Here is a 26,917-nt window from a genome sequence, read left to right on the forward strand (position 1 = left end):
GAGAAGAATCAGCAATGTAAATCCATGGAGGCGTGAAAGAGGATGTTATGCATAATTCAGCATATCCTTATGCATAGTAATAGCTTGAGTGCAGAGATATATAGTTTACAAATTAATTTCACATCTGTTAGTTTCTTTAAGCTTCCCAGCTACCCTGATAGGCTGTTTTACCTCCATCTGCATGGTTGACTCAGAGATACAAAATGATGACCCCCTTTTCATAGAGGAATATGACTCAAATCAGGGTCTATAAGCCTTTGTCCAATAACTTTTGTAAGATCAAACCACCACACAGGTGAAAAAAATATTTACAGAATAGAAGACAGTAAAACAGATGAACTAGAATGCTTAAGATGAGAAAGATGCCAATTCATGAAGTTTTGGGTTAATTTAGAATTTTTTTTCTATACAGGGTCTCACTCTGTTGCCCAGTCTGACTTCAAACACCTGGGCTCAAGTGATCCTCCTGCCTCAGCCTCTTGAGTAGCTGAGACAAGATTAAAAAAAAATTGTCAATTCAAAAGATGGGGGGATTAAAATTATTCAATAAGTAAATAGCATGAAACAAGAAAAAAAATGAGAATTGCTGTGTATGATTAGAAAACTTAATATACATAACAAACAAATGTAGGTTTGAATTCTGATTTTAAAAAAAAAAAAAGACTTGATATAATCAGGAAGAACTGAATGCAAACCGGGTATTAGATCCTTTTAAGAAGTTATTTTTAATTTTGCTGGTTGTGGTGATGTTTTGTGGTTATACATTTTTTTCTAAAAAAAATAAATCTTTATCTAAAAGAGATATTTACTAAAATATTTGAATGAAATAAATATATGATATTTTTTAAATAGCAAAATGAACAAAAAGGGAGAGGAGGAATGGAACAGAATGGCAGAGCACTGTCAGTTATATCCAAGCTGGTTGATAGCTACATGGAGAATCATTACCCTAATTCGCTCTAAATTGGTACATATTGAAATTTTCCATAACAGTTTTTTTTTTTTATTTCATGTTGGCATCCATCCCAAAAGCACAATGTCAGGCCGAATCAACAGTCCATAAGCTGAATTAGGTCTCTGCAATGACTATTTGCCATTGTACAAAGAGAAGTTTAAGCTGGAGATAATCTAAGCTCATCCTCTAAAAGTTAATTGGAAGGTTTTTTGTATTTTGGAAAACCCTTCTCTTTGTTCTCTTTGTGTGTGGGGGGGGGAGGGTGTCTCTTTGTCTTAAAACTGTAATGTCAAAATAAAATTCTAATCAACTCTTTTCCAGTTAGTGGACTTTGGTTTTTGTTGTTGTTTGCTTGTTGGTTTTTAATTTTGCTCTGTTTAGTTTGGAAAGAAAATGTGGTAATGGCCTTGGCAGTTTCATGCTCCCTGACTGAAATATTTCAATCTGATCTGATCACATTGAAGTCAGCCAGATTCAGCCACTCTACTATCTCCCCATTGCAATCAAAGGACACTGCAAAACAATTCTTCCAACATTGGCTATTATTTAGCACATATTAGGCAAAGACTTTTAAATAAAAGTCTCATTTTATTCTCACAAGAAACTTTTGAAGCAACTTAGGAGGTTAAGGCAGAAGAATCTCAAGTTCAAAGTCAGCCTTGGTAACTTGGTAAGACCCTGTCTCAAAACGAAAAAAATGACTGGGATGTGGCTTAGTGGTAGAGTATCACTGGGTTCAATGACCAAATACCACAAGGAAAAATAAAAAGAACCTCTTGAATCAGGTACTTTCATTATTCTCATTTTACAATGAAGGAAACTTAGTCTCAGAGTAGGGAAGTAACCTGACCAAGGCCACAGAGTCATTAAGTTGAAAAACAGGGCTATGAATCCAGGTTCGTCAGACTATACATAAGGTCTTATTCACTATGGGATACTGGTTCTGTTCCTTCCCTTTTTTCATTTGTTCATTCTATACAAGTTAACTTTGACTCTGTGCCAGGCACTAGGAATGTAAGGATGAATGAGACATCATCTTGCCTTTGAGAAATGCTTAACAAAGGATCTGACATTCCAGTCGGTCTGAAAACATGAATAGGAACTTGTCAAAGGACTCACTACAGATGTATTCCTAGCAAAGTAAATAACATCTGCAAAGGCACAGGGCTGAGAAAAGTGTGGTGTGTTCAGAGATTGAGTGGATAGGGTGGCCAGAGCAGAATGGATACCATCAAGGAACAGGAGCAGTTGTATCGTCACTCAGCCAGCATGAACTTATTGAAAGCCGGGAGTGGAACAGGCATTGTGTTAAACTCCAAGGAATTCAGAATCAGTGCTGTTCTCTATCAGCAAGAAAGTTAAAATTGTCCACAAAGTATCTGTGGAGGAAGCAAATGCTAAGAAAATTTTAGTCTAATAGTTAGATTACAGATGACTTCCTATTTATTTCAGGTCTGAGAAAACCGATTGAAGGTTTTCTCTACAAAAGTGCAAAAACATGTATCCCCTCCCCCCCCCCCAAAAAAGTTATTCGTATTGCAGGAAAGGAAAATGTTGTATATATTTCTCCTCTTTTCTTTGAAATACGTTGTGTAAATATCAGGCATGCCACAGCAATGAGAGTAGTACGGTAACTGATGAATATTTATTTAAAAAAAACAAAGAGGTGGTCATTTTAATTTTAAAAGGACACAGAATTTATTTTATCTGCTAAAAAAATACTCTTCAAAGCAAAGTTCAAAGGAAAGGAAGAAAGGCTTAGTTAGTTTCAGAAGGTGTTTGAATTCAGATCTAAGAGGATGAACATGTCCCAAATAATAAACATTTTTAAATAATGATGATGTCACACTTAGGTGGAAAATGGGATACAGGCCTCTATCCCAACCAACATAGTACAATCAAGAGTACTGAGGAAAGTCAAAGGATTGGAGATTTTATCTTAGTTTATGGCAAAGTCAGTTAAAATTCTTGGATCTTTATTCCTGAGACTGAAAAATAACAATTTTCAACCATATTTTATGAATCAATAAGCAGCATATTAATATATGTTTGGGTTGTACATGCCCGCAATTTCAGCATCTCAGGAGGCTAAGGAAGAAAAACCACAAGTTCAAGACCAGTCTTGGTAATTTAGCAAGGCCCTAAGAAACTTAATGAGACCCTGTTTAAAATTTGGGGCTGGGGCTGGGGCTGGGGCTCAGTGGTAGAGCATTTGCCTAGCAATGAGGCACTAGGGTCAGTCCTCAGCACCACATAAATAAATAAAATAAAGGTTAAAAATATATATAATATGTATATGTAACACATATAAATATACACATATTTATAGATTATATGTATTTTAATATATAAATATATTATGATCTGGCTCTGAAATGTCCCCAAAGCTCATACGTTGAAGGCTCGGTCCACACTGCAGCAGTATTCAGAGTGGGTGCCTTTGGGAGATGACTGGATTCTGAGGGCTCTGACCTTATCCTTGATAGATTCATAATTTAATGGGTTTGGGAGAGATGATGGACATTTGAGGAGGTGGAGCCTGCTTGGAGGAAGTAGATCATTGAGTGCATGTCCATGAGTATACCTTTCTCTTTTGCTTCCTAACCACCATGAGGTGAGCATCTTATTCTAGTACATGCTCCTTGCCAAATTGTTCAGTCTTACCACAGGTTCAGAAAAAACAGAGCCAAGTGACCACAGACTAAACCCTCTGGAATCATAAGTGAATCTTTTCTCCTTTAAGTTGATTTTCTGAGGCATTTTGACATAGCAATTGAATGCCAACTGGCACAATATAGAATAATGATGTTTTTCTCCTGTGTGAATGAAGCATTTAAGAAAAAGATCTCTAGAACCTCTTTCAATTCAGACATTGTATATTTTCTACTGTGAAACAGAAAATAAAAGTACCATAAAAATTCATAAACTAATAGAACCTCAGTGGAAGTCAAGTTTCAGTCTCTCAGACTTGGACCCCCAGGTCCAGTATGTAGGTTGCACTGTATAAAAAGGTGGTTGGTAGTAGGGCTGAGTAGGGGTTAAATCCAGCCCCTGCGCAGCTCACCAAGCTAGGAACCTCTGTCAGCCCAGAAAAGAATATGACTGTAAGATTTATACCCAGGGCCTAAGTGGTGTTATCTGTGACCTTCTATAAACTAAATAGAAAAACAGAATTTTGTGCAACCATTCAAAGGTTGTGTTCATGACAATTCATGGTAATATACAAGCTCTTTGGGTAAATACAATATAGGAGGCCATAGTGGGTAGAACAGTTCCCCCCAAAATTTATATTTACCTAGAACTTCAGAGTGTAGCTTATTTTGGAAGATCTATATAGGTATAATCAAGGTCTTAGTCTTAGATTGACTAAGTCCATACTGACTTAGTTCAGTCTCTAATCCGATGACTGATAGTCTTATAACAAGAAGGAAAAAACTGAGGCACCCAAAGAAGAAAGTGATATGACAATAAACGAAGATATTGAAGTAATGTATCTATAAGGCAAGGAAGCCAAGAATTGATGGTAACCACTAGAAGTGGAGAGAGAGACAAGGAACAGGTTGTTCCTCAGAACCTCTGGAAGGAACCGGCTCTGTAACTGCCTTAATTTTGGACGTTGGGCCTTATTGTCTCCCGATCTGTGAGACAATACATTCCTGTTGTTTTGAGCCACCCAGTCTGTCATAATATGTGGCTTCCCTTGGAATCTGATACAGAGGTCATGTATTACAGTTCCCAAGCAGACAAGTTCTGGAGTCAGGTACAAGCTACTTAACTTAATTGAATTTCCAATGTTCCTGTCTGTAACATAATGATAATATTCGTAGCCACTTCACAACATTCGATACTTAAAAAAACTAGCACAAGTAATTAGCACAAAGACGGTTTTATACTAAGAATGAAAGAAATGTTCACTATGATGATGTTGACGATGCTGATACTGCTACTGCTGCTACAAGTGATGATGATGATAAGGAAGGGCACAAAACTCTGAGCATAAATACATACAGCATTCATAAGACTGAGAAAATGCTCCGATATATGGTGTATGGGTGTGTGTGCATTTCACACATACCATACAACATGAACATGAATAATTATACGAGGATGCTCTGCCCTCTTGTGGCAGATACTTGAGTGCTCATGAAACACCCATACACTCTTCTAGGTCCCAGTCCCACTTGCAGGGTGGGAGCATGTGAATAGTTCTGGCCAATCCCACATGTGCTGGGCAGAACTCCCCCACCTACAGGAGACTTTGCAGAAGCAGGAAATAGATCTTCAAATGTGGGAGTCACTGGAATGAATAAAGACTAAACCTTCTATCTGTCGTAGTTATTGGCATTCATTGCTTTGATGAACACGCCTCTCTGTCACCTCCCTCACAATCCTCCTCACCCCACCTCCACTATAAACTGTAGGAAGGAAAGAGAGGAAAGGGTGTTTCATTGATAATGTTAAACTGTAAGGACTTTGTAGCCCAGCATTCTACCTAAGGGGTAACCTGAATTTTAAACCAGCAGAAGCGAAGAATAAAGACTAAACTCTTAGAGAAAGGCAAAGGGGTTCTTCTGCAATTAAAGGTAAACCTGGTGGCAGCATCCTGGGCAGATGTCTGCCAGCTCTGTGCCAGAGAAGTGGTATACTTTCTCAATTCAAGCTATTCTTATCTTTCAGAAACACTGAATGAAAAGAGGCCCTCAAAAATAAAAAAAATAAATAAATTTTAAAATGCCCTCTCCCGATAAGGATTTTGGAGAAAGATCTTGTTTGGGTGGATTTCATTAAGTTATGTAAATCAAATTTCTTGAGCCCTAACTGGTATGATTAAGTGATCAACAAAACAAAACCAGGAAATAGCTGAGAAGATTTTTTTTTTTTTTAATTCAAACCAACTAAGAACTGAGGAAATTCAAAGGAAAACATCCTAATTTGGCTTTGTTGAGTCTGTTGCTTGGCAATTATTATAATGTATGATAATACACATGATTGGCAAGAGCCCAGGACATTCTGCTCCTGTTTGCAGTAGGAGTGTAAACCAGAAAAACCTTTCCAGAGGGCTGTTTGGCAGTTTATAGGAAGAGTTTTACAATTTAAACATTTCGTTTGGCTTAGCAATCCCACTTCTAGGAATTTAGCTTAAGGAATCATTGGCAAATATTATTTATTTAAGAATTCTTATCACAATGTATTTTATGATGGAAAAACCTGTAAACAACCTAAATACCCAATGATTGTTAATTGGGTTGAGTATTTTCTAATATCTATGATGAATTACTATATAGAAATTTTTAAATGGTGATTTAAAAAATACTAACTAGCACTTAAATATATTCATAAGGTGCTAATGAAAAAAGTCATCAAACTATATATGCACTAAAATCTCATATTTTAAATAAAAATTTTATAAATGTTTAGAAAAAAAAGTCTAAGGCTATGTAAGAAAATATTAATAGAATAACAAAGAATGGGGAGATAGAGAAAAGTCCAGACATATAATAATCACAATTTCTGAAAATAGACTCAACTCACTCATTGAAAGATAGTCAGAATACAAAATGAATAAATAGAGCTATATGGTTTTCATAAGAGATACTCTTAAAACATGAGAACAAAGAAAGGTTGAATGAAGATGACAGGAAAAAATATATACATGGCAAATTCTAACCTACAAAAAGTCGAGTTAACGATATTTATCTTTCAAATTAAAAAAATCATTTTTAGATATTCAGAGAATCACTACAAAACTGGGCGAGCAACTTAAAAACCACATTATTGTCTTAATACATGAAAATAACATTGTTAATATTTTCATAGTATTTTGAAGTTCCAGTGCCCAAAGTGAGTAAAACCAAATAAGCTTCCAGCTCTGCAGCAGGACCTTGCAGGCAGGCTTATTTCTTCTTATGAGCTCCACATAGGAAAGAGAACAGTTGAAAATTACCTGAATATTAACCATGGATAGTTTGGGGTATAATTTTGGGGTATAATTTTGATTTAATTTTTTTCCTTTCTACTTTCTATATTTTTTCAAGTTTTTTTTAAATGGTGAATACATCTTATTTAAATACCAATAATAATAATAATAATAATAATACTTGGAAAAAATATAACCTTAAAAAAAATAACCTTCAAAATTTCTTCAGGTTAAAACTTTCCAACAGTCAAGTCCAATGTCTTCTGCCAACTGGTTTTTATGGCTTTGTTTTCTAAACTTGGAACAATCTAACAAGCCTGATTTATCTCTGTTGTCAGCCAACTGTCATCACCCTTGTCATGAAAACAGTCCTGACCCAGTACCTTCTCCTTATGTGAAAATAGATCAGACATGGGGTGAGAGCTCACTACACACCCGTGGCCTGTGCTCACTGGTGAAGCACGTGGGCATGCGGATAAGAGAGGCAGAGCAGGAAGAAGGCGTTAAGATTCAGATCAACTTACAGGGAAAAAAATATATCAGTGATACAGTGGCAGACAGCAGGGCTTTATAAACCAGATTTAATGCAAATAGAGGCATTTATGAAGACAAAGATCAGGTGAGATGGATTTTTAAAGAGGTCAAAAATAGTGTTGTGAATGGCAGTCACTAAGTTTTTGACATTTGCAATTTGAATGGGATCAAGTGAACTAAGGGGAGAGTAGACAGGGTAGAGTGGAAGAAGCAGTAAAGATGGACATTGTAATTCAAAAGTCATAGTTATAAAGGGTAGAGGAGATTTAAACACACAGACACGTCTGAGTTCTGTAAGTCAATATGATTCAAATAAATTAGTGTAATTCCATAAATTGGATTTTTTCTGTTTGTACACAAATTATTCAAATAGCTTATACAAATCACTGCCCTGTTATTTTTTAAATGTCTTTGAAGAGTGCCCTTCCAGGATCCCTTTCTTTTTTTATTAATTAATATTTTTATTTATATGTGATGGTGGAATGCATTACAATTCTTATTACACATATAGAGCACAATTTTTCACATCTCTGTTTGTATATAAAGTATGTTCACACCAATTCATGTCCTCATGCATGTACTTTGAATAATGATGTACATCACATTCCACCATCATTTCTAACCCCATGCCCCCTCCCTTCCCTTTCCACCTGTCTGCACTATCTAGAGTTTGTCTATTCTTCCTCCCATGCTCCCCCTCCCTACTCCACTATGAATCAGTCTCTTTATATCAGAGAAAACATTTGGCATATGATTTTTTTAGGATTGGTTAACTTCACTTAGCATTATCTTCTCTAACTCCATCCATTTACCTGCAAATGCCATGATTTTATTCACTTTTAATGCTGAGTAATATTCCACTGTGTATATATGCCACATTTTTTTATCTATTCATCTATTAAAGGGCATCTAGGTTGGCTCCACAGTTTAGCTATTGTGAATTGTGCTGCTATAAACATTGATGTGGCTGTGTCCCTATAGTGTGCTGTTTTTAAGTCCTTTGTGTATAGAACGAGGAGAGAGATAGCTGGGTCAAATGGTGGTTCCCTTTCTGTAAGAATTCAAGGATTAGCAATAAATAAAATAGAAGGCAATTAAGCAATCATTCAAAGACCTGCTGAGACCTTCCCTCTGACTCCAATAAATAGGAACCACATCATACTGATTCTTAGAGGGCTGACGGAAAGCAAAGAAAAGAAAGCAAAAGAGGAATTCATGCCACTCCAGCAAACTCAAGGGAAGTAAAGCAAAATGCTGGCTGTTCTGTTGCAGCCCAAGCCCGTCTTCCCGGCCGCTCAGGGCTGCTTTCACCAGGCTGGCTGTGTGACTAGTGGCTATTCCACTAACCAGAGCTGTCATTTGGGTTCCTTGCTTGGTGACTTCTCTTTCTTTTTTTCTTTTTTAAACCTCTGTTTTGTTCTCCTCCTTCATACTTTCTTCATACATGTGCTGACTTAATGTATCAGGATTTCTCAAGGCTCCGTTTTGTCTCCTCTGGATGACAGACTCTGGGGTGCCTTCCAAAGTTTCCCAAAGTAGATTTTGTATATATATTTTTTCTTATATTTATATTTGGCCTATATTTTAATTCAGAATTCAGAACATTCCCAACATGTTCTCTATGTCCAAAAAGGTACAGATATTTTCCTGACATAGGTCAAGTGAGAGACTGACAATAGTAGAGGGTTTTGCGACCTATGAAAGAGATTTGCCCACATAGATTTATTTCATTCCTCAAGTCTCTGTTGTTCCTAACCTTTCAATAGTCCATACCCCAATCCCAACTTAAAATACTGTAATGATTTTCCATTTCTCTTAGTATAAAAACCAAAGTCTTTATTGTGACATCTAATCTCTTGCTGTATCTCACAACACTCTGACCCTTTGTCCTTTGTGCTCCAGACATACAGACCTCCCATAAGTCAAAAGGATCCCAGAGCTTTTACACATCTTTCTCCCACTGTGCTAAGTGTTTTTTTCTATACCCCATTTTGCCATTCTTCCTTCAGCTTTTGTCTCTTCCTCAGGGAAACATTTTCAAATCTTCTGTTATGATCAAAATTCTTCAAGATAATTCTACACACCTTCCTTCCTACTTAATCTCATTATAATTCAGTATATAACATTGTTATTATTATTATTATTATACAATTTGTTAAATTAGCACTCAAGCCAACTGTAATTTTATTTGTATTTTGTGTCTATTTATATGCCTTCTATCTCCATCAGTAAACTCTAAAGGGCAGCAACTATGTATGATTTTGCTCATGATTGTATTCCTAGGACTAGCTCAATTCATGACATACACACTCCACAGAGATTTAATAAATGAATGAGTGAACAAATAATAATCTCGTCATAAAAAGAAGACATGATACCCATATTGAGAAATGGGAGAAAAGTCTCAGAGAGTTTAAGGGATTCATTCAAGGAGCACAAACATAGGTATTTGATTCCAAGGTATTTGGTTCTGGATTCCAAGGCCAGGGAATACACCATTCCAAGGACTAAAAGTATGGGTGGCACATATTAGGTGTCTCATGCAGACTTGTTGACTGAAGAAAGGAAAACAACAATAAAAGTAGGAAGGAATTATGAACTTTGGTAGAGTTTCAGTGTGAAGAGGAGTCTTTGCTGTGACACGGGGCAGGCCACATGACTTTTGCTCCCCAGGTGAAGGTTGAACTAGATGATCTCTATGCTCTAGAATTCTGATTCTGTGTTTCCAAACTCCTTACACCTTGGGAATCTGTCTAACAGCAGACACCTACATGTTGTGGCTTAGTTACCTAACAGCCCACATTTCACTTTATATTTTAGATCATTTTTAATGTATTCAAGAGTAATTATCACTATGAAACCAGAGGCAATTGCAGGAGCAATTACATCAAGGATAACATATGGCAGCTATAGAAACAATGGAAAATTACTGCAGGATGTTAAGCACAGCAGATGGAAAACCTTTACTATAACCTTGACCATTGACCCTGAGACTTCCAGATATGTAATACAGTTATATACAAAGGGGCAAAGAACATCTGGACAAAAAGCTAGCTTTTTAAAATTTTCTTTTCCCATTGTTAAATTATTTAGAAGCTAATAAAAGGGAATCATGAATAAAATCAAACATCAGTCCAAGAGGTTAAATAGAAACTATAAGGAAGTTATGGCTTAGAGATGAGGTATCCGCCAAAAGCTCATGTATGAGACAATGCAAGAAAGCTTACAGGTGAAATGATTGAGTTACAAAAGCCTTAACTTAATCGGTGCATTAATACTCTGATAGGGATTAACTGGATGATAACCGTAGGCAGTAAGGAGATGAGTCATTGGTGGATATGTCTTTGGGGTATATATTTTGTCTGTGGTGAGGGGATTCTATCTCTCTCTGCTTCTTGCCAAGTCCTGAGATGCTTTCCTCCACCACACATCCTGCCATGATGTTCTGCTTCACCTCGGGTCCTGAGGAATGGAGTCGGCCATCTATGGACTGAGACCTCTGAAACCATGAGCCAAATAAACTTTCCCTCATCTAAAATTGTTTTTGTCAGGTCTTTTGGTCACAGCAGTGAAAAAGCTGACAAAACAAAGCAAAAACCACCTTCTCCCAACAAACATGGTATACTCAACATAACCTGTCAGAGATTTATGTCCTAATCAAATTCCATACCAACATGAACCACAATCTGGATCTTCCTTCCCTATTCAGTACACTTCCCACCTTCTCTCTGACCTAGCATTCACTCTCGCCTCAGTACTCACTGTCTCCATGATGCCTTGAGAAATCCCATGACTCCTTCAAGGTCCAGCTCCAATGTCATTTTCTCTTGGAAACCTTTCACAGTGCGCCCAAGAACTCATGGCTACATCATCCAAAGTCCCATAGCATTTATTTATGCCTATATAACAGCACTTTTGGCCATCTGATTTATGTTATGATGACCTATCTATTTATCTTGTCACCCACCCCAGACACCCCACTAACCTGTAAGACTCGTGAAGAGAGGAACTGTGTTTTATTCATCATAACATACCCAAAGCAACACAGTTGCATGACTGATATTTAGAAATTCTAAGTTAAATGCTAGGTGGCAATTAATCAGTAGATGAATTTATTGTAATGGAAGAATAAATCTTATCATGTCAGCCCACCTAGCAAAGTTTATAAGGGAGTTTTTAGTAACCTCATTTTATACCCAAAAAAGTAATTCCAATGCTAAAAGTTTCAAGCACTTGTATATGCCAATAATGGAATTATTTAGCAGAGGTCAAATTATATTCTATTCCTTGTCTTTTAGCTAAAAGGATTTTGTTGTCTATGCCATGCACAACATTAGAATTTTGCATGCATTATCTCATTTAATCCCCAAACAATCCTATATGGTATTATCATTCCCACTTTCAAATAGAATAACTGAAGTCTAAGTAGGTATAATTTTCCCCAGGCAATAAGGCCAGTAAGCGACCAGCAGGGCTTGGATGTGAACCCAAGTCAACCTTACCCTGAAACTTCAACTCTTTATCACCATGAAACTACTCCACCTAGTTTTAGAGCCAAATTGGGTATGTGATAAACTATGTATCATAGTCTATTTTTCTTCAGTACTTGGTTACTTTTAATTTACTTTAATTTTTAAAATTTGCTTTTAGGTTTACTCACATAGAATCTTTCATTTAGATATTTCATGGTTCTACTTGGCCAACCCTTTGCCATCACTCAAATACTTATCAATGTTTTAACAAAGCAAAAACCACCTTCCTCCCATAGAATGCTCAAAATGGTCTAGGGATAAGAAAACTGGGAGATAGTCACATAACTTGTCTGAAGTCACGCAGTTAATAAGGATGAGAGTCCAGAGTAAATCCAAGCCATTTGACTTTAGCACCCAAGCACTATTAAACATTTCTCTGAGGGCATTTCTGTATCTTTTATAAGTCCACAGGTCAAGGTGTCTAGAACAACATTACCCACCCAGTCAATTCCTGAGTCGGTCCAATTTCACTGACCAAAATCACATAGGAATGTAAAATCCTACTTTTTGAAGAAAACCAAATTCGTTTTCCTATATATTGTCACTGCCATATAACAGTTAAAATATGTTAAAATATGTGCTGAGTTCTTCCTATTCCTAATTGGCACTGCCTTGAATTAGATTTGATCCTCTTAGGAAAATATAAAAAGTGTTAAACCTGTAGTCACTTGCCTGATTGGTCAGGTTATTTTCTTATTTTATCAAGAAATAACTGTCCACATCATAGAAGCTTTCTATCTAATGAAGTAATGAACACCAACATTTACTGAGTATTTATGTCATGTGCCAGAAGCTATGCTGAGCGCCTCACCATATAAGGATGACTCCTCACTGGGTCATCCTTATATCAGCCCTAATTTACAGGCCACACACTAAGCCCTGGGAGACTGAGAACCTTGCCCAAAGCCCCATGACTGGATCCCAGTTGTATATGACTCCAATATTTTTTTCAGCATCTATGGGTACTACTCTAGTCTCTTTTTTCTCCCTGTAATTAAGGAAAGATCTCCAGACAGATTTTAAAAAAATAAGAAGAAGAAGAAAAAGAAAATAGAGTACCTGATAAGGCCCATGTCATCTCCATTCAAATCCACTATTTTCAAGAGTAGCATTTCCTTGTCTGTATTTGAAGAATACCTAGTCAGTGAAATAAAGATACTTAGTTCTATGTTAAAGACTAGCCCTCATGTATGGCAAATAATAAAAGCTGGAAAAAGATGCCTCAGTGAGATTCCTTGAAAAGCAACAGTTCTGCGAATCTCATTCATACCTCAGTCTTCAGTAAGGAAATGGTTCATAATCGCGATTGACCTTAGGAGGACTAAGTAAACTGACCGGAGTTGAGCTATATATTTTTATATAATAGACGTAATATTATATGACATATAGAAAATGATTTTTAGAAAATGATTTGTCTTTGACATTTCTACTTATATTAACTTTTAATGGAATCTCTTGGAATGTGCAGGAGTATACAAAACCTAAATCATTCAATACCTGCAACTTAAGTGTTCCTTTATGTCTTTTCAAGGAAAATCAGGTTTTAGTTTCTAAAAATCAATACCTCTGAAAGCCATTGAAAAATATGCAGCAAATATAAAATGTCAAAGTCAAGTTGGAACAGATGTTGTACAATGCCATAGCAGCCAACTACTTCTCTTCTGTTACAACCTTGTAACCAACTATTTAAAAAAAAAATCATCTCCTTTAGTTGTTTAATTTAGTTATGTTGGTTTTATTTCTTGCTTTTCCTTCCAGATTCTCTTTTTTATTTTTATTTTTTAATCTTCTCTCCCTTGCCCCACACTGATGAATTTAGATGATTCCTTCTACATAACACATAATAAAACAGCTATTTTTTAATTTAACAAAGATGTGTTATGCACATTTTAGTCTCCATTTTGCAGATGACAAAGTTAAGAGTTAATAAATTAAGTAAATTCTTAAAGGTCACACAATTAGGAAGTGATAAAGCTAAGTTGAAACAATACTTGTGCCTGATTTCACAGCCCAGAGTACTTTAGACATCTACCATGGCTCCCTACGCCAACAAAGAACAGAAATATATGAAAAGAAAATATTGGGAGTTCGTTATTATATTCACTCTTTGTTTCTGCTTGCCCTAGATGAACGTGTTCTAAAATTATTTTAGCTTTCATACTCTCCTAGGGTCCTACCATGGCCATCAATAACAACTTTTTGATTTTGTGGCTTTTCTCAAGGGAAATGCAATGATGCTGTTTTGATCATTTCCCTCACCTTGCTCTCTCTGACTGTGGATTCCTAAGGTAAGATGTAGGACTTCGATTGATCTGCACACCCTCGACATCTCCTTTATTGATGAAGATTTTGGCTGGTTTCATATTTTCATGTGCTATCTCGATGCTCTGAAAGTTAAAAGAAGGAAGAAGAGGGAGTTGTAAGCTTCGACATCCTGGTGGAGATGATGACTTAGTCCATGTAAAAGAAGAGCCCTATAAACAATTTCCTTTGTAAGGTGTCCCCACTATAGGTTAAAAGCTGAAGAGCCACATGGCTGTTGTCATCTGTAGGTAAACAGATAGGGCCTTCAGGGCTGAGACAGAGGAAGTGCTGTGTGTAGGTAAGAAGAGTGTACATTAGCTCTTGTGACCTCTGCCCTCAGGACTGCCATTTAAATGGCCAATATGGCAGACTTGACTCCCAAGACACTGGGGCATGATTTGTTAACATACAAGTGTTCCACCCTCTCTGCCCTCTCCATCCCACCACCCTCTAAGGCAGCTTTTCAAACTTGTTTTTCCTTTTTTTTTTTTTTTTAACTGAAACCACAGTGAGAGATATATTTTTCATCATAACTTATTACAAACCAACATATGCATCCTAAGACAAAAGTACATAAGACAAACTCTATCCTCACTGTGGGTCATGTACTGCGATATTTTCCCATCTATTCTATTGAAGTGCTTCTGCATGTAACACTTATTGCCACCTACAAAATTTATTTTACAAGCTATGAACACACTGCTAGCCACAGTGTGAAAAACACTGTTGTAAAGAAAATTCTGCCTTTGCCAGATGAAATTTGGGGTGACTTTGCGAGGAAAAGTAGAGACTAAACCTGGAAGGCCGAGAGAGGAAGAACAACATACACAAGATCTCTGTGCACAAACAGTAGCCAGAGCACAGGAGAGAGGGGAGGACAAGGCATTTGAGCTAGGAATGGTGAGGAGCTTGAGGGTGTTGGTGAGAAGTCCCCAGGGGGGTTGGTTCTGCTGAAGAAGACTTGAGAATGAGGATGTGTTTTTACCAATTGTATCCTCTTCATTCTTTGAGACATATGAAGAAATATTAAGTTATTTGCAATTGTAGGTCCTTGATAAGTTCCTCTTCCAGTGACTCTGTGCAGGGAACAGATCATGTGAGGCCTTATAATTTATAAGAGTCACCAACAAAGTGTTTTCTGTCTTTAGATGGCTTGGGGCTTACTGCCATAGAAGCCTCCTGTTCCTATCAATCAGTGCCTCTTGCCCAACAGTCCATGCTCGGAACCAGAAGCCAAAGAGAGTCAGGAAGGAGAAAGATAGAAAGGCACTAACACTATGTCAGACCTGGATCCTAGAGGGAGTCTCTGTGTCACGCCAAATCACTCCTAAAACACAGGTAATAAGGGTCAGGGACTCTTTGCTTACCTTCACAATACCAGTGACCATGTACTCAAAGGTTCGATTGCTAAATCCTTCACTGGCAATGACAAATATAGTGTACTGGAAATATCCTGCTGGACCCGAGTGTGTGTGAGTGCCACTCAGGATAACATTGTCTCTTCTGTACAGGGAGCCGTATTTACTCTGCAGTCTGTTCAGGACCTTTAGGAAAAAAAGAAAAATGAACCAACAAAGGGGATGACATACAAACTCAGCATGAGAAAAGACTCTCCTGAGTTTAATCACTGATCCATCCCTTTGATACCCCTTTCATGTGGCCCTTCACTCTGTTTACTATTATAGTAACAATAACGAGAACAACAGTAACAGCTATAGCAATAGTCAACATTTTATAGATTGCTATGTGCAAGCACAATCCTAGGTATTTTATATATATATATATATATATATATATATATATATATATATGAAGCTAGCCATGTAGTATCTGGCATGAAGACTTACAGGCACAGTGAAGAGACTTGGCTAGGCCTCTTAGCTACTTTACTGCATCACTTTGCAAGATGAAGAATTCACTATCTCTGAATTACATCTACTGGTCTAAGGTAAGTCATCCAGTGTGATGTAAGGACACCCCAGTAATCTCATGAAAGGTCCACGTGAAGAAGAACCATCTTACCAGCATGACTTGCTAGAAGAAGATTTCCTCAACCTCAGGCAAGTCTCCAAACAACTGCAGCCCCAGTCAACATCTGTGTGCCACCCCCACAACACAGAAAAAATAATGTGTGACTTCTGATCTAACACTAGTCAGAGGTGCCCGACCCAGCCACTCTGGGATTTCCAGCCCACAGAAAACTTCTGTGGTAATATATGACTATTACTACTTTAATCCACTATGGTTTTAGATGATTTGTTTTTCAGCAATAGACAATTAAGATAAAGATTCTTGATAAATGTTCACTGAATTAGTCAGTTAATATGCAAGTGCACGACTAGTGTCTTCGTATGGTGCACATGCAACAAGAAAACAGAAAATTGATGATGTTGCTGAGTACCTACTTCTGATTGTGCTTTAATCAGCTGCAATCCGAAGTTTGGTGTTAATATGGCTCCTTTGTGAAAAATATGAAAATGATCCAGAAAAAGTGTCAAACCCAAAGCAACCATTAGCAATGTTTACCTTGAATATGGCACAGAGTGTCTGATAAACCATCTCTCTAGGGAAGCGGGGAAGCCCTCATATATGGTTGCCGATTTCTGTGGTGTCAATGCTCCCACCATGGTCAATTTTAAAACTGCCAAAAGTTTAACAACCAAACCACAACATTCCTTAACAATTAACAACAACCTCTCATGAGCTGGTGCAATCCACTTCCAGAACACCACTAGTCCACAGGGAAGTAGCAGCTTATGCACTGCATAGTTAACAGAGATGAAGGCAGCCATGCAACTTCTGCCTCAGCTGAAGAGTGATGCTACTCATTCTAGCCATGTGGTCATTAAAGCATAAAGAATATCTTGCACACCATCTTGCCTCATTAACCTCTCCATGACCCCAAGAACAATTGTTAGGTTACCATGTCCACATAAGCAACATTGCAGCATGAAGCAGCAATTATGGGAAGGAAATATGAAAGAGCACAACTAACGTCCCTCTGACCAAGCAGCCCTCATCCTCCATCCCAGTGAGTTTGTTTTCCTTCTGTTTCACCCTAAGTCCAATCTCAACTCCTCATTGCTTCCACAAATGCTTCTACACAGTAACTACCACACCATGCAGAAGGAAAAAAATGTCTGTGAGAAGAGGAAACAATCGATGAAGGGGCACCACTAAGCTGAACTAAAGTCAAAGGCTGAAGTTCTTGAAATTCTGCACTAAGACAGGAAGGTAATAGAAAAGTAGAACCGTAAAAAACTTTAAAACTCCCTAACCCCACTCAATTTATTCATAAGACTACAACATTGGGATTTTAGTATTAAATGTATTAATTCATTTCTGTTCAAGAATTAAGCTCTTAAAAAGATAGTCATAATGAGGTATGGGGATGTGGCTCAGTGGTGGCACACCTGCCTAGCATGTCTGAAGCCCAGGTTTCTATTCCCAGTTTCACACACATACACACACACACACCATAAATCTTGAACAAAAAAAGCTTACAAATAGCACACCCACAACTGCAGGTACCTTTTCCTAAACTATAATCTCTGGTAAGAAGCCAGACCCATAGGACTTTGGGGGGAAATAAAATATATTAAATAATAATAGAATAATCCTGCATGCAAATAACCATTATTACAAGCACATTTGCCCTTTCTTGAAAGAAAGGGTATTTTAACATAGAACAATGCAGTTATGTTAATGTAAGTAGCTGACTTCTCTGTCTTCCATTCCCATTTCGTTTCCTATCCCAGATACTCTTGGGAGAATGATATAGAATATTAGAAAGTCATCCCATTTTCCTGCCCTGCCTCACTGCTCAGAGATCCTTTCTAATCTCCATTCCATGCTGGAAATGTCATTAGTCTTAAAGCTGAGATGGAGAACCTACCTCAAACCAGGTGTTAAAGACAAGCTTAATGGCACTTATATAGCTACTTTTATTTTTCACACCTTCCTTTGAGTTAACATGGAATAACTAAATTGTTTTATTTAAAGGCCTTCCCACTGGGTCTCAAATTGCATGGAAAAATAAAAATAGGAAGAGATGTTGCATGGTACCCACTATGGCATGACCTAAACTATAAACCAACACTTTAAGCCCCTCTCCCCTCCCCATTCCAGCCCCAAAATCTACCTTTGACTCTTCTGTTTTCTTTGGTTCCTTAGAAAAGTAGTATAGTATAACAATAACTCTGGCACCAAAATGCCTAAAGTTCAAATCCCAGCTCTGACAGTTCCTCACAGTGTAACTCTGGATAAGTTACCTGATGGTCTACAACTTAGCTTCACAGTCTGACTAAGGACATAACATCAGTACTTTCTCATAGAGTTGCTTAGAGGATTAAACAAGTTTATATAAACAAACTTTGTTCCATGTTAAAATGTTATATATATATATCACACACACACACACATATATATGAACTCATATATAAAAATATAAGGCTGGCACTTAGAACAGTACCTGGCTCATTGTGTGTTAGTTTTTATGTCTATTCATCCCCAAATCTCATAAGCATTTAATTTCATCCCTTACCCACATGAAATCTCACTGCCACCTCACTGATTTAAGATCTTTGTGCCTACCTCAATGACATAGGAGAAATTGTCAGGAAATGTTAAAAACCCTTCTGCCACCTTAATTTCTCTTTCTATCTCTTTCAATCCTCGAACATCTTGTAAAATTCCCCTGTATTAAATGTCCTCTGTTTTAAATACCTAGTATGATACTGTTTTCCTAACTGGACTCTTACAAATAAAATCTCAATATTAAAAATCTGATGGGCTGGGGCTGAGGCTCAGTGGTAGAGCACTTGCCTAGCTGGGCAAGGCCCTGGGTTCAATCTTCAGCACCACATCAAAATAAAGGTATTGTGTCCATCTACAACTAAAAAAAAGCACCTTAAAGTCTGATAATTTATGTCTTTATCTCTAGCTCCACTTTATTCCAATCCATATCAAACATCACTGTCTGATTAATCATCTTAAATCAAAATAGTGTTTATATTACCATTCAAAAGTTTTATAAAATCCCACAACACTCCCAGAATTAAAAAATAAAAACCTGGCATTCCCAGGCCTTCCACATTATAGCCAACACACCATCCAGATACATCTTAAGACCTGACTCCATGTGTCCTAACAGAATTCTTCTGTTCCCTCAGAAAAGAGTCTCTGTCTCTCCCTTTCAAATCTCATTGTTCATGCTGTCCCTTCCATATGGTATGTCATCTCTCATTGTAAACGTTTAAAATTCTGCACACTCAAATGTCATTTCCACAATGAAAATGTCTTCATAATTACCACTTCCTGAATCCCTTTGTGCTGATCTTAAAATACTATATATATTCTAAAAATTCTTCAGTATTTCCTACAAGAGTTAAAGCTTAATTTTCCCACCTGTAAGTATGAACTAGATTTAGTGACTTGCTTAATAGAATAGGGTGAAAGTAATAGTAACTTATAAGACATGGTTATAAAAGGCACTGTGTATTCCTCCTTGTTCTTTCTCTTGGGATACTCCCTCCAAAGGAATCCATCAGAATATGGAGTGAGTAATTGAGGTTTTCTGCCAACAACCACAGGAGTGAACCATCTTGCAATGAGAATTCAAATCCCAAACTGATCCTTAAATTTAAGGTTCATTCTTTTTTTTTTTTTTTAGTTGTACACGATACCTTTATTTTGTTTATTTATTTTTATGTAGTGCTGAGGATCGAACCCAAGACCCCGTGCATGCTAGGCATCCTCTACTACTAAGCCACAACTCCAGCCCAAAGCTCATTCTTAAATGTCTGCATTCTTTGCCATCATCTTGATTGCAAGAAAACTGAGGCCAAAACCACAGAGACAAGCCAGTTTGGAACTCCTAACCAACAGACCAAGTGGAATAATAATGTTTGTTGTTTTAAATCACTGTGCTTTGAGATAAGTTATTACACAGTAATCAATAAATAATATACCAGTATACTTTACTCCAGAGAATAATGTGTGTTACTGAAAATACTCTTCCTTTTTTGCCTCAACTAGATGGTGAACACATAAGGGACATGGAGTATGACTCACTTAGCTGTGTGTCCCCTGTAGTGGCCAGCAAAGTGCTTACAAAAAGCAAGTGGTCAGCATATTTCACCCTCTAAAATAATAATGTCTTTTAAGAACAAGGGTTCTTGGATGAATAGATGATGGATGAATGGGTGGATGGATCCATCAATCTATCGATGGAATATGGTGGATGGATGGTAGATAAATGGATGGATGATGAATGAATGGGTGGTTGGGTGGATAAATGGATGGATGGTGATTGAATGGATAAATGTAGAGGCTGGCAGTTGTTTAGGTTGATGAATGGATGATGAATGGGTGGATGATGAGTGGGTGTAGCTCTTGGCACTCAGGCAGGTAGCCTCTTACCTGAGAAACTGGGAGAGGGATCTCAGGCAAGAGCTCTTTGCCCCAGTTTCCCTGTTAAGTCACAAGCCAGACCTCTCTTAAAATCAGGAAAGTCAATTCTCCAAGCCCTTCCTCTCTCATAACTTAAATTGAGCTGGTTTCTCTTTAGGAAAGGCCCAGGCGATCAGCATCCCTTATCCCTCTTCCCCGTAGAGTTTCCACCCCCCTTCAGGTACAGGAGGTAACTTCTCAGGTGGGTTTGGGAGACATGGGCTCTGGGATGAGGCGCACATGTGTTCAGAACCCAGATCCCCCATTTGCTAACTGTCTGAATTTTGGAAAGTTACTTACCTTCTTTGAGACTCAGTTGCCTTATCCATGATATGGGGACAACAGCAAAGCCACCTCTGAGTTCTGTTGTTAAATGTAGGAGGGAGGAAAACACTCAGTGCCCCCTCCTGTTTCCAGAGATGGGAGAGGCTCCCACCCTACACCCCAGGGAGGGAGATATTGGAACAGTGCCTTTAGACCATCTCACCACCCCTTGGCTGGCCTCTTCACACAGTCAGAGCAGCACAGGGGAGACTCACAGAACATGGCACTGCATGAATGACACTTACAGTCATTGTTCTGGCCAGGGCTCCAGCCTCTCCTCTTTCTCACATTCATGACTATGTGAACAGACCTGAACAGAGCATACACTCATTGTGACCTGATCTTATGAAAAAAAAACTTCACTGGGTCAAAAGCTTAAAAGTTTGCTTCAAGAGATAGAACTGGATCTCTAATATCCATCATTTTATTCTGCCCCGTTTTTCCTTCCTTCCCTATCTTCCTCTCTCCTTCTCTACTCCTCCCTCTCCTTTTCTTTCTCTAATCCTTATATGTTTCAGGCAGCCCTGGATACCATGTATCTTTTTGCTAAGCTCAGTTATCCCCACAGGCAGGTAACAAGGTCTAAATTGGGGAGGAAAAAAAATCACAGAAAAGTCTGCCATATTCTACAATACAGTTTAAAGATTAATAGAGCTGATGTTATATTCTTTTATAATGTTTGTCATATAAATTTTCAAACTCATACAAAAATGACCAGAATAATATAATGAACCCCCTGTGCCTATCACCCAGTTTCTACAGTTACCAACTCATAGCTAACCTCATTTCAATGTTGCCTTTTAATTCTCATTTGACTCCTTGCATCTCTTCTCAATTGTCTGAGAACTTGAGAGATGAGTGATGAACTGATGCTCTCAACCTTCTAACGAGGAATGATCTAGTGAAATAATATATGTTAAGGTCACCTGGAATATAATAAGCTTTCAAAAGATATTAACATTTATAATGACAAGACATCTGCAGAACTGAGAGTGAGTTTTGATCAAAATTACTTAGACTCAATAATGGGGCTCATTCTTGTACGATTGTCTGCTGGATGAGAGCTTCTGTTGATGGTAGAGGCTCACTGTGAGAAACCAGGAGTGCTTAGGCCATCATGTTTTGTTCACCCAGACTTCCTTTAAATCACATCATTTCATTTGGCCTTCAATGACCTACCTCCAGCCTGAGTCTCTGGGATATCATGCCTATGTCAACGCTGACAAACACTATTCGTCGGTTTGGCCCAGTGGATTCCGCCATGATGAATGCACGACTGTACAGCCTTGTGAGGATGCCCCGAGCGTTCTGGCCAGATTTGCCATAGCCCATCTAAAGAGAAAGGGAGAATGAGAGCCAGGCTAGCCCACTCACCTACTAATGGAAAGAAGGTACAAGCATAGGAGAATAAATTCTTTCAGAAAGACAAAAAATAAAAACCACATGAACCCATAGCTCTGAGTGAGATAACTAATGTGTTTTCAAGAATAATTTATGTTAATAATAAAGCCAAATAATTTTAAAAAATGTTAAATAATAAAGCCAAAATCATAATAGTGACTTTAATCTTCTGCTCAAATGTAAAGGCAATGTATTAATCAGACAGGCAGAAAACATTCACTGGTGTATGTCAAGGAAAGAGCTGGTGTGGCTCAGGAATTCCATTTCTACACTGGAAACCCTTTGATAGCCATTCTGTTCTTGAAAATGAAAGTTTTTCGTCTGTCTGCTTAAGGTACTAAAGAAGGAAATATTTTCTGTACCTCTACCCGACATTGTTCAGGAACATCCTGAAGATTGGAGCCTGCCTGTCTCACAATCGTTGTTTGGTGTGTGATCTTTTTTTTCCTCTGAAGATAATGGTATCTTTATGATTAAGTTATCTTTACTGGAGGTACTTCACCCTGGCTTTTACCATGTTATCTCTCCCTAAGCAAAGCCAAGTCAGATCACAGGCATCTATCCCAAGCTCCTTTTGTCACTATTCATAAAACCCACCTATAAAGACTACACCCATACCTTCAGAATGCCCCTTCTACCATTAACTTTATCTCTCATTAGAGTGTTCACTTAGGGTTCCCATTCCAAGTCACTTTTTAGAAGAGACAGCTGGGAATAATTATTAGAATATAAAAATTACTTGGTAACAGGAAGCAAATCCCATCGGACATTCATGTTCTGGTTTCTTAGGCACAACATAGGAGAATAAATTATTTCAGAAATACAAAAAATAAAAACCATAAATAGGTACTTTCACCACCATAGCCAAGAAGTTGCATGCTATCAGTCAATAGGTCCCTCCTGACCTATAGAAGTATTTTATTTGGCTTACATGGTGTTAGCTCATACTAAGTTTACAGTTCCAACTACAGTTGCCTATGTTTTTCGAGTGAGAGATTGAAAGCCTCAAGTCTTCAATTCAGAGATATTTTGGCTTCTTTTGACAAAATTATTAAATTAGATAGCTCTGAGCCCACAGTTACCTCATAGAACTGATAATTGACTTTACAAAGGACTTGTGACTGAACAAAAATTTCTTCCTTACAGGATCATATTTCCAATGCTAAACAATACCAAAGGGGGTGGGGTCGTGGCTCAGTGGTAGAGTGCTCGCCTCGCACGTGCAAGACCCTGGGTTCGATCCTCAGCACCACATAAAAATAAATAAGTGAAATAAAGGTATAGTGTCCAACTACAACTAAAAAATAAATATTGAAAAAAACAATACCAAAGTCAATAGGAAGATTAGAAGAAGATAACAATGAACGTAGAATGCAAAATAATAAAATTACTTGTTTCACAGCCTCCCTAAAAAGCCCATCATTAACCTACCAAATTGATATCCGCTACTTGTCCTGTGCAGTCAGCTCGCCCAATACCAACATGGTAGCCACTGAAGTTCTGAAATAGAGGCGGCTCTGGGGTGCAAGTAACTGGAGAGGCTTGGGTGGCTATGGTGTCCTGCGTAACTGGAGAGGTTTGGGTGGTAGGAAAACCATGGTTTCCTGAATCTAAAATAGATAAGATATTTGAAAAACAACATTTCAGTCCACTTTTTTTTGTCTGTATCCATTAGAATACATAAGTTCAGTACCCAAGGAAAAATCTTTGTTAATTTTTTATACATAAGATACATCATGAGAAAAAGACAGAAGAAATAGAAATAATAATTCTAAGCAGCACTTTTGGGGGGTGGGGGTTGGAAATGCTTCAGACTAACAAATAGAGCCTCTCTGAAATGTCCTTCAGCTTCTCATCATGAGCTTTTCCTTGTCACAGTTGTCTGCTGCCCTCACTGTCCCTGCTTTTATGTTCCAGCTAAACAAAACAGGAACCAGGCTCCTCTCACATGATTCGTTAAATCCAACCCCTGGGGATTTTTTTCTTCCATTCTCTCCATTCAGACCTCTCACTCCTTTCCCCTCTGCCAACTGGTCTCCATCACTTGCTTCAGAACAGATCCATTTCCATCATACCTAGTTCTAGCTCAGCTCCTCCAGGATGCCACCCAGATGTCTCTACCCTGCCCTGGTCCTCCTTGGCCTTTCAAAGCCCAGATCCTGTATGCTTGTTGACACAGTTCCACCTTTTTGTAATTATGTTCATATCTATTTATCCACATGCATTAATATACCATATTAATGCATGCATGCATGTATTTCTAATAGACAAACACATATGAATTATCAAAGGAGCAGAATGACACAGAGATTAGTTAGATCAAAAACTAACTGCCTGGTTTTGAAACCTGACTCTACCTATTACTAATGCAACACCTTGCTTAACTTATTTCATTTCGATTTTCTCAACTACATAATGTAGACAATAATAGTATCCTCTTCCTACGGTTGTTTGGAACAACAACAGTATTATTACATTCTTAAAATTTACAGCAATGGTTGGTAGATAGCTTTGGTCTTCCTCACATATTTAGACATTTTTATATACATTTTCTTTTTTTGTTTCAACCCCCAGACAATAGCCAAGGAATAGCCAAGGTGGCAAATATTGGTGTCACAAAGTATTAGTGGTCAGAAGGTTCTTGGGCTAGAGATTTATAGCTGACATCTTTTGGGATTCCAGAATTTTTGAACCAAAAACAGTCATAGATCACCAAGTCCAACCTCTTCAGGTTTACAGATAAGAAAACTGAAACTCAGAGCAGTGACTTCACCAAGATTTCACAGTGAACATGCGGTAGATCCCATGTCCAATTTAGATTCTCAAACTCAGAATCAGATGCTCTTGTGGCCAAATCCTAGGTGGAGTTAGAATCTATGGTTTTAAATAAATCCCAAGGATCCTCTCATTTCTAGCAGAGCAAGACCCCACTCTGGCCACTGCTATAATAGAGGATACCTGTTTTTCTGAATCCACAGGGAACTCAAAGCAACAGGACATGATAGAGAATACTCTAGAAAAGAGAAGAGGCCACAAAAAAGGAAAGTGGAAGTGAACCACCCATCTGCTTTTCCATTCTGCCTGGCGACAGACCTCTCTTTACTTTGGTCACTCTTCCCCACACTCTCTGTCGCCTAACAGGCATGTTACCAAACATGGAAGCAGAGACTCCACCAAAACCTGGATGGAACACAGTGCTAAGATTGCTTATAAATGTAGCCTATATAGTTTTATATAGTTTTCAAAAACTCAATTTGTTTCCAATATCAAATACACACAAAAAACCAGAGACACGTAAAAAAAAAAAAAAAAAAAAAAAAAAAAAAAAAAATCTCAATTTCCAGCTTTTCTTGAAAACTCAGGAGATCTGAGACCATGTCGTATCATGACAAAAAGCACAACAAGCTGTGGATCCCCTTCATCAGAATTGAACCTGCCCCCGCTCTGTTCTGTCTCTCCACTCAAACCTGGTGGAAGAATTTGATTGGCCTGTAGGATTTGAATTGAAGACTCCCTTTTCTAAGGCTTTTCACAGACTGACATTCAGGGGTCTTTCTTTCTTTTTGTTTCATTTGTTTTGTCTCCAGGAGAAAACAGATGCTACCTACAAGGAGACAGAAAGATTAGAAGCTTGGGGTAAAAGCTGACATTACCAGGCTTTGAAGAATCTTGAACTGGGCATAGATTAATGGCAAAGCTAAAGGCAAATATGTGCACGTGTCTCTTAACTGGATCTTTAGGGACAAAGGTAAATTTGATAAAAACTGCTATCAATGTAGAAAGAATAATTAATGTAAAGGAAAGGACCATCCCATCTCCCTGAAGCACACATTGAACTATCAGCAGATACAATTTCTCACCTTGGTATCCCCCAGTAATTAAGACCTAGGAAGAGCATCTAAGAGGACCCATGACACTTGCCTTTGTGGTTTTCGATGGTCCCACTGGTAATGAACAAGAGGCTGAGAAGGGCCACTGTGATGGCAGTCATCATTACAAGGAGAAAAATCAGGAATGTCTCCAATGTGGAGAAAGTACGCTTGGCCATTTCTCTTGAGGCAAAGCAGAAATGGGAGAAGAAACATGGAGAGAAATAAAAAGACAGAATCATGGGTGAAAATTCATACGCATTGAGCTTCTCAAGGCTAAAACATCTTAGCTTTCATCTTGACTGTGGCAAACAGAGCGTATTTACCACGGCTTCCATATCCCAGACCACAACAGACAAGACCAATTACAATAGTGTTTTTGAAAAGCTTAGATGTGTTATCCAAATGCTTCACAACACAATCTATTTGCATTCCATTGTTGGTACCTATCTCACAGAATTTCTATAAAAAGATTACGAGTACAAGGGATACTTCTTCTGAGTATTTATCATTAGGTTGATAAAACAGAGACCACCATACTCCTCCCTGTCTTTAAAGGGAGTTTACAGGAAGCTAGTGCTAAAGGTCTATTAGAGTGCCAGGTGGGAACTTCAGAACCCATTTTTCTTAA

At 37.9% G+C, this 26,917-nt stretch overlaps 1 protein-coding gene across 1 annotated transcript in view; it reads right to left on the minus strand.

Annotated features, from left to right (window-relative positions):
* The window catches only part of Asah2 (N-acylsphingosine amidohydrolase 2), a 57,334-nt gene extending 30,869 nt beyond the window's left edge, over positions 1–26,465 (minus strand). The window contains exons 1-6 of the mRNA XM_076834988.1: positions 26,339–26,465; positions 23,849–24,027; positions 22,196–22,348; positions 15,610–15,786; positions 14,198–14,325; positions 12,998–13,075 (exon numbers count right to left, since the gene is read on the minus strand). Of these exons, the coding sequence (XP_076691103.1) occupies positions 12,998–13,075; positions 14,198–14,325; positions 15,610–15,786; positions 22,196–22,348; positions 23,849–24,027; positions 26,339–26,465 (842 nt within the window). The remainder of the gene's footprint in view (positions 1–12,997; positions 13,076–14,197; positions 14,326–15,609; positions 15,787–22,195; positions 22,349–23,848; positions 24,028–26,338) is intronic.
* Between the last annotated feature and the right edge of the window lie 452 nt (positions 26,466–26,917).

The sequence above is a fragment of the Callospermophilus lateralis genome, chromosome 15, assembly GCF_048772815.1.
Source record: "Callospermophilus lateralis isolate mCalLat2 chromosome 15, mCalLat2.hap1, whole genome shotgun sequence".
NCBI lineage: Eukaryota > Metazoa > Chordata > Mammalia > Rodentia > Sciuridae > Callospermophilus > Callospermophilus lateralis.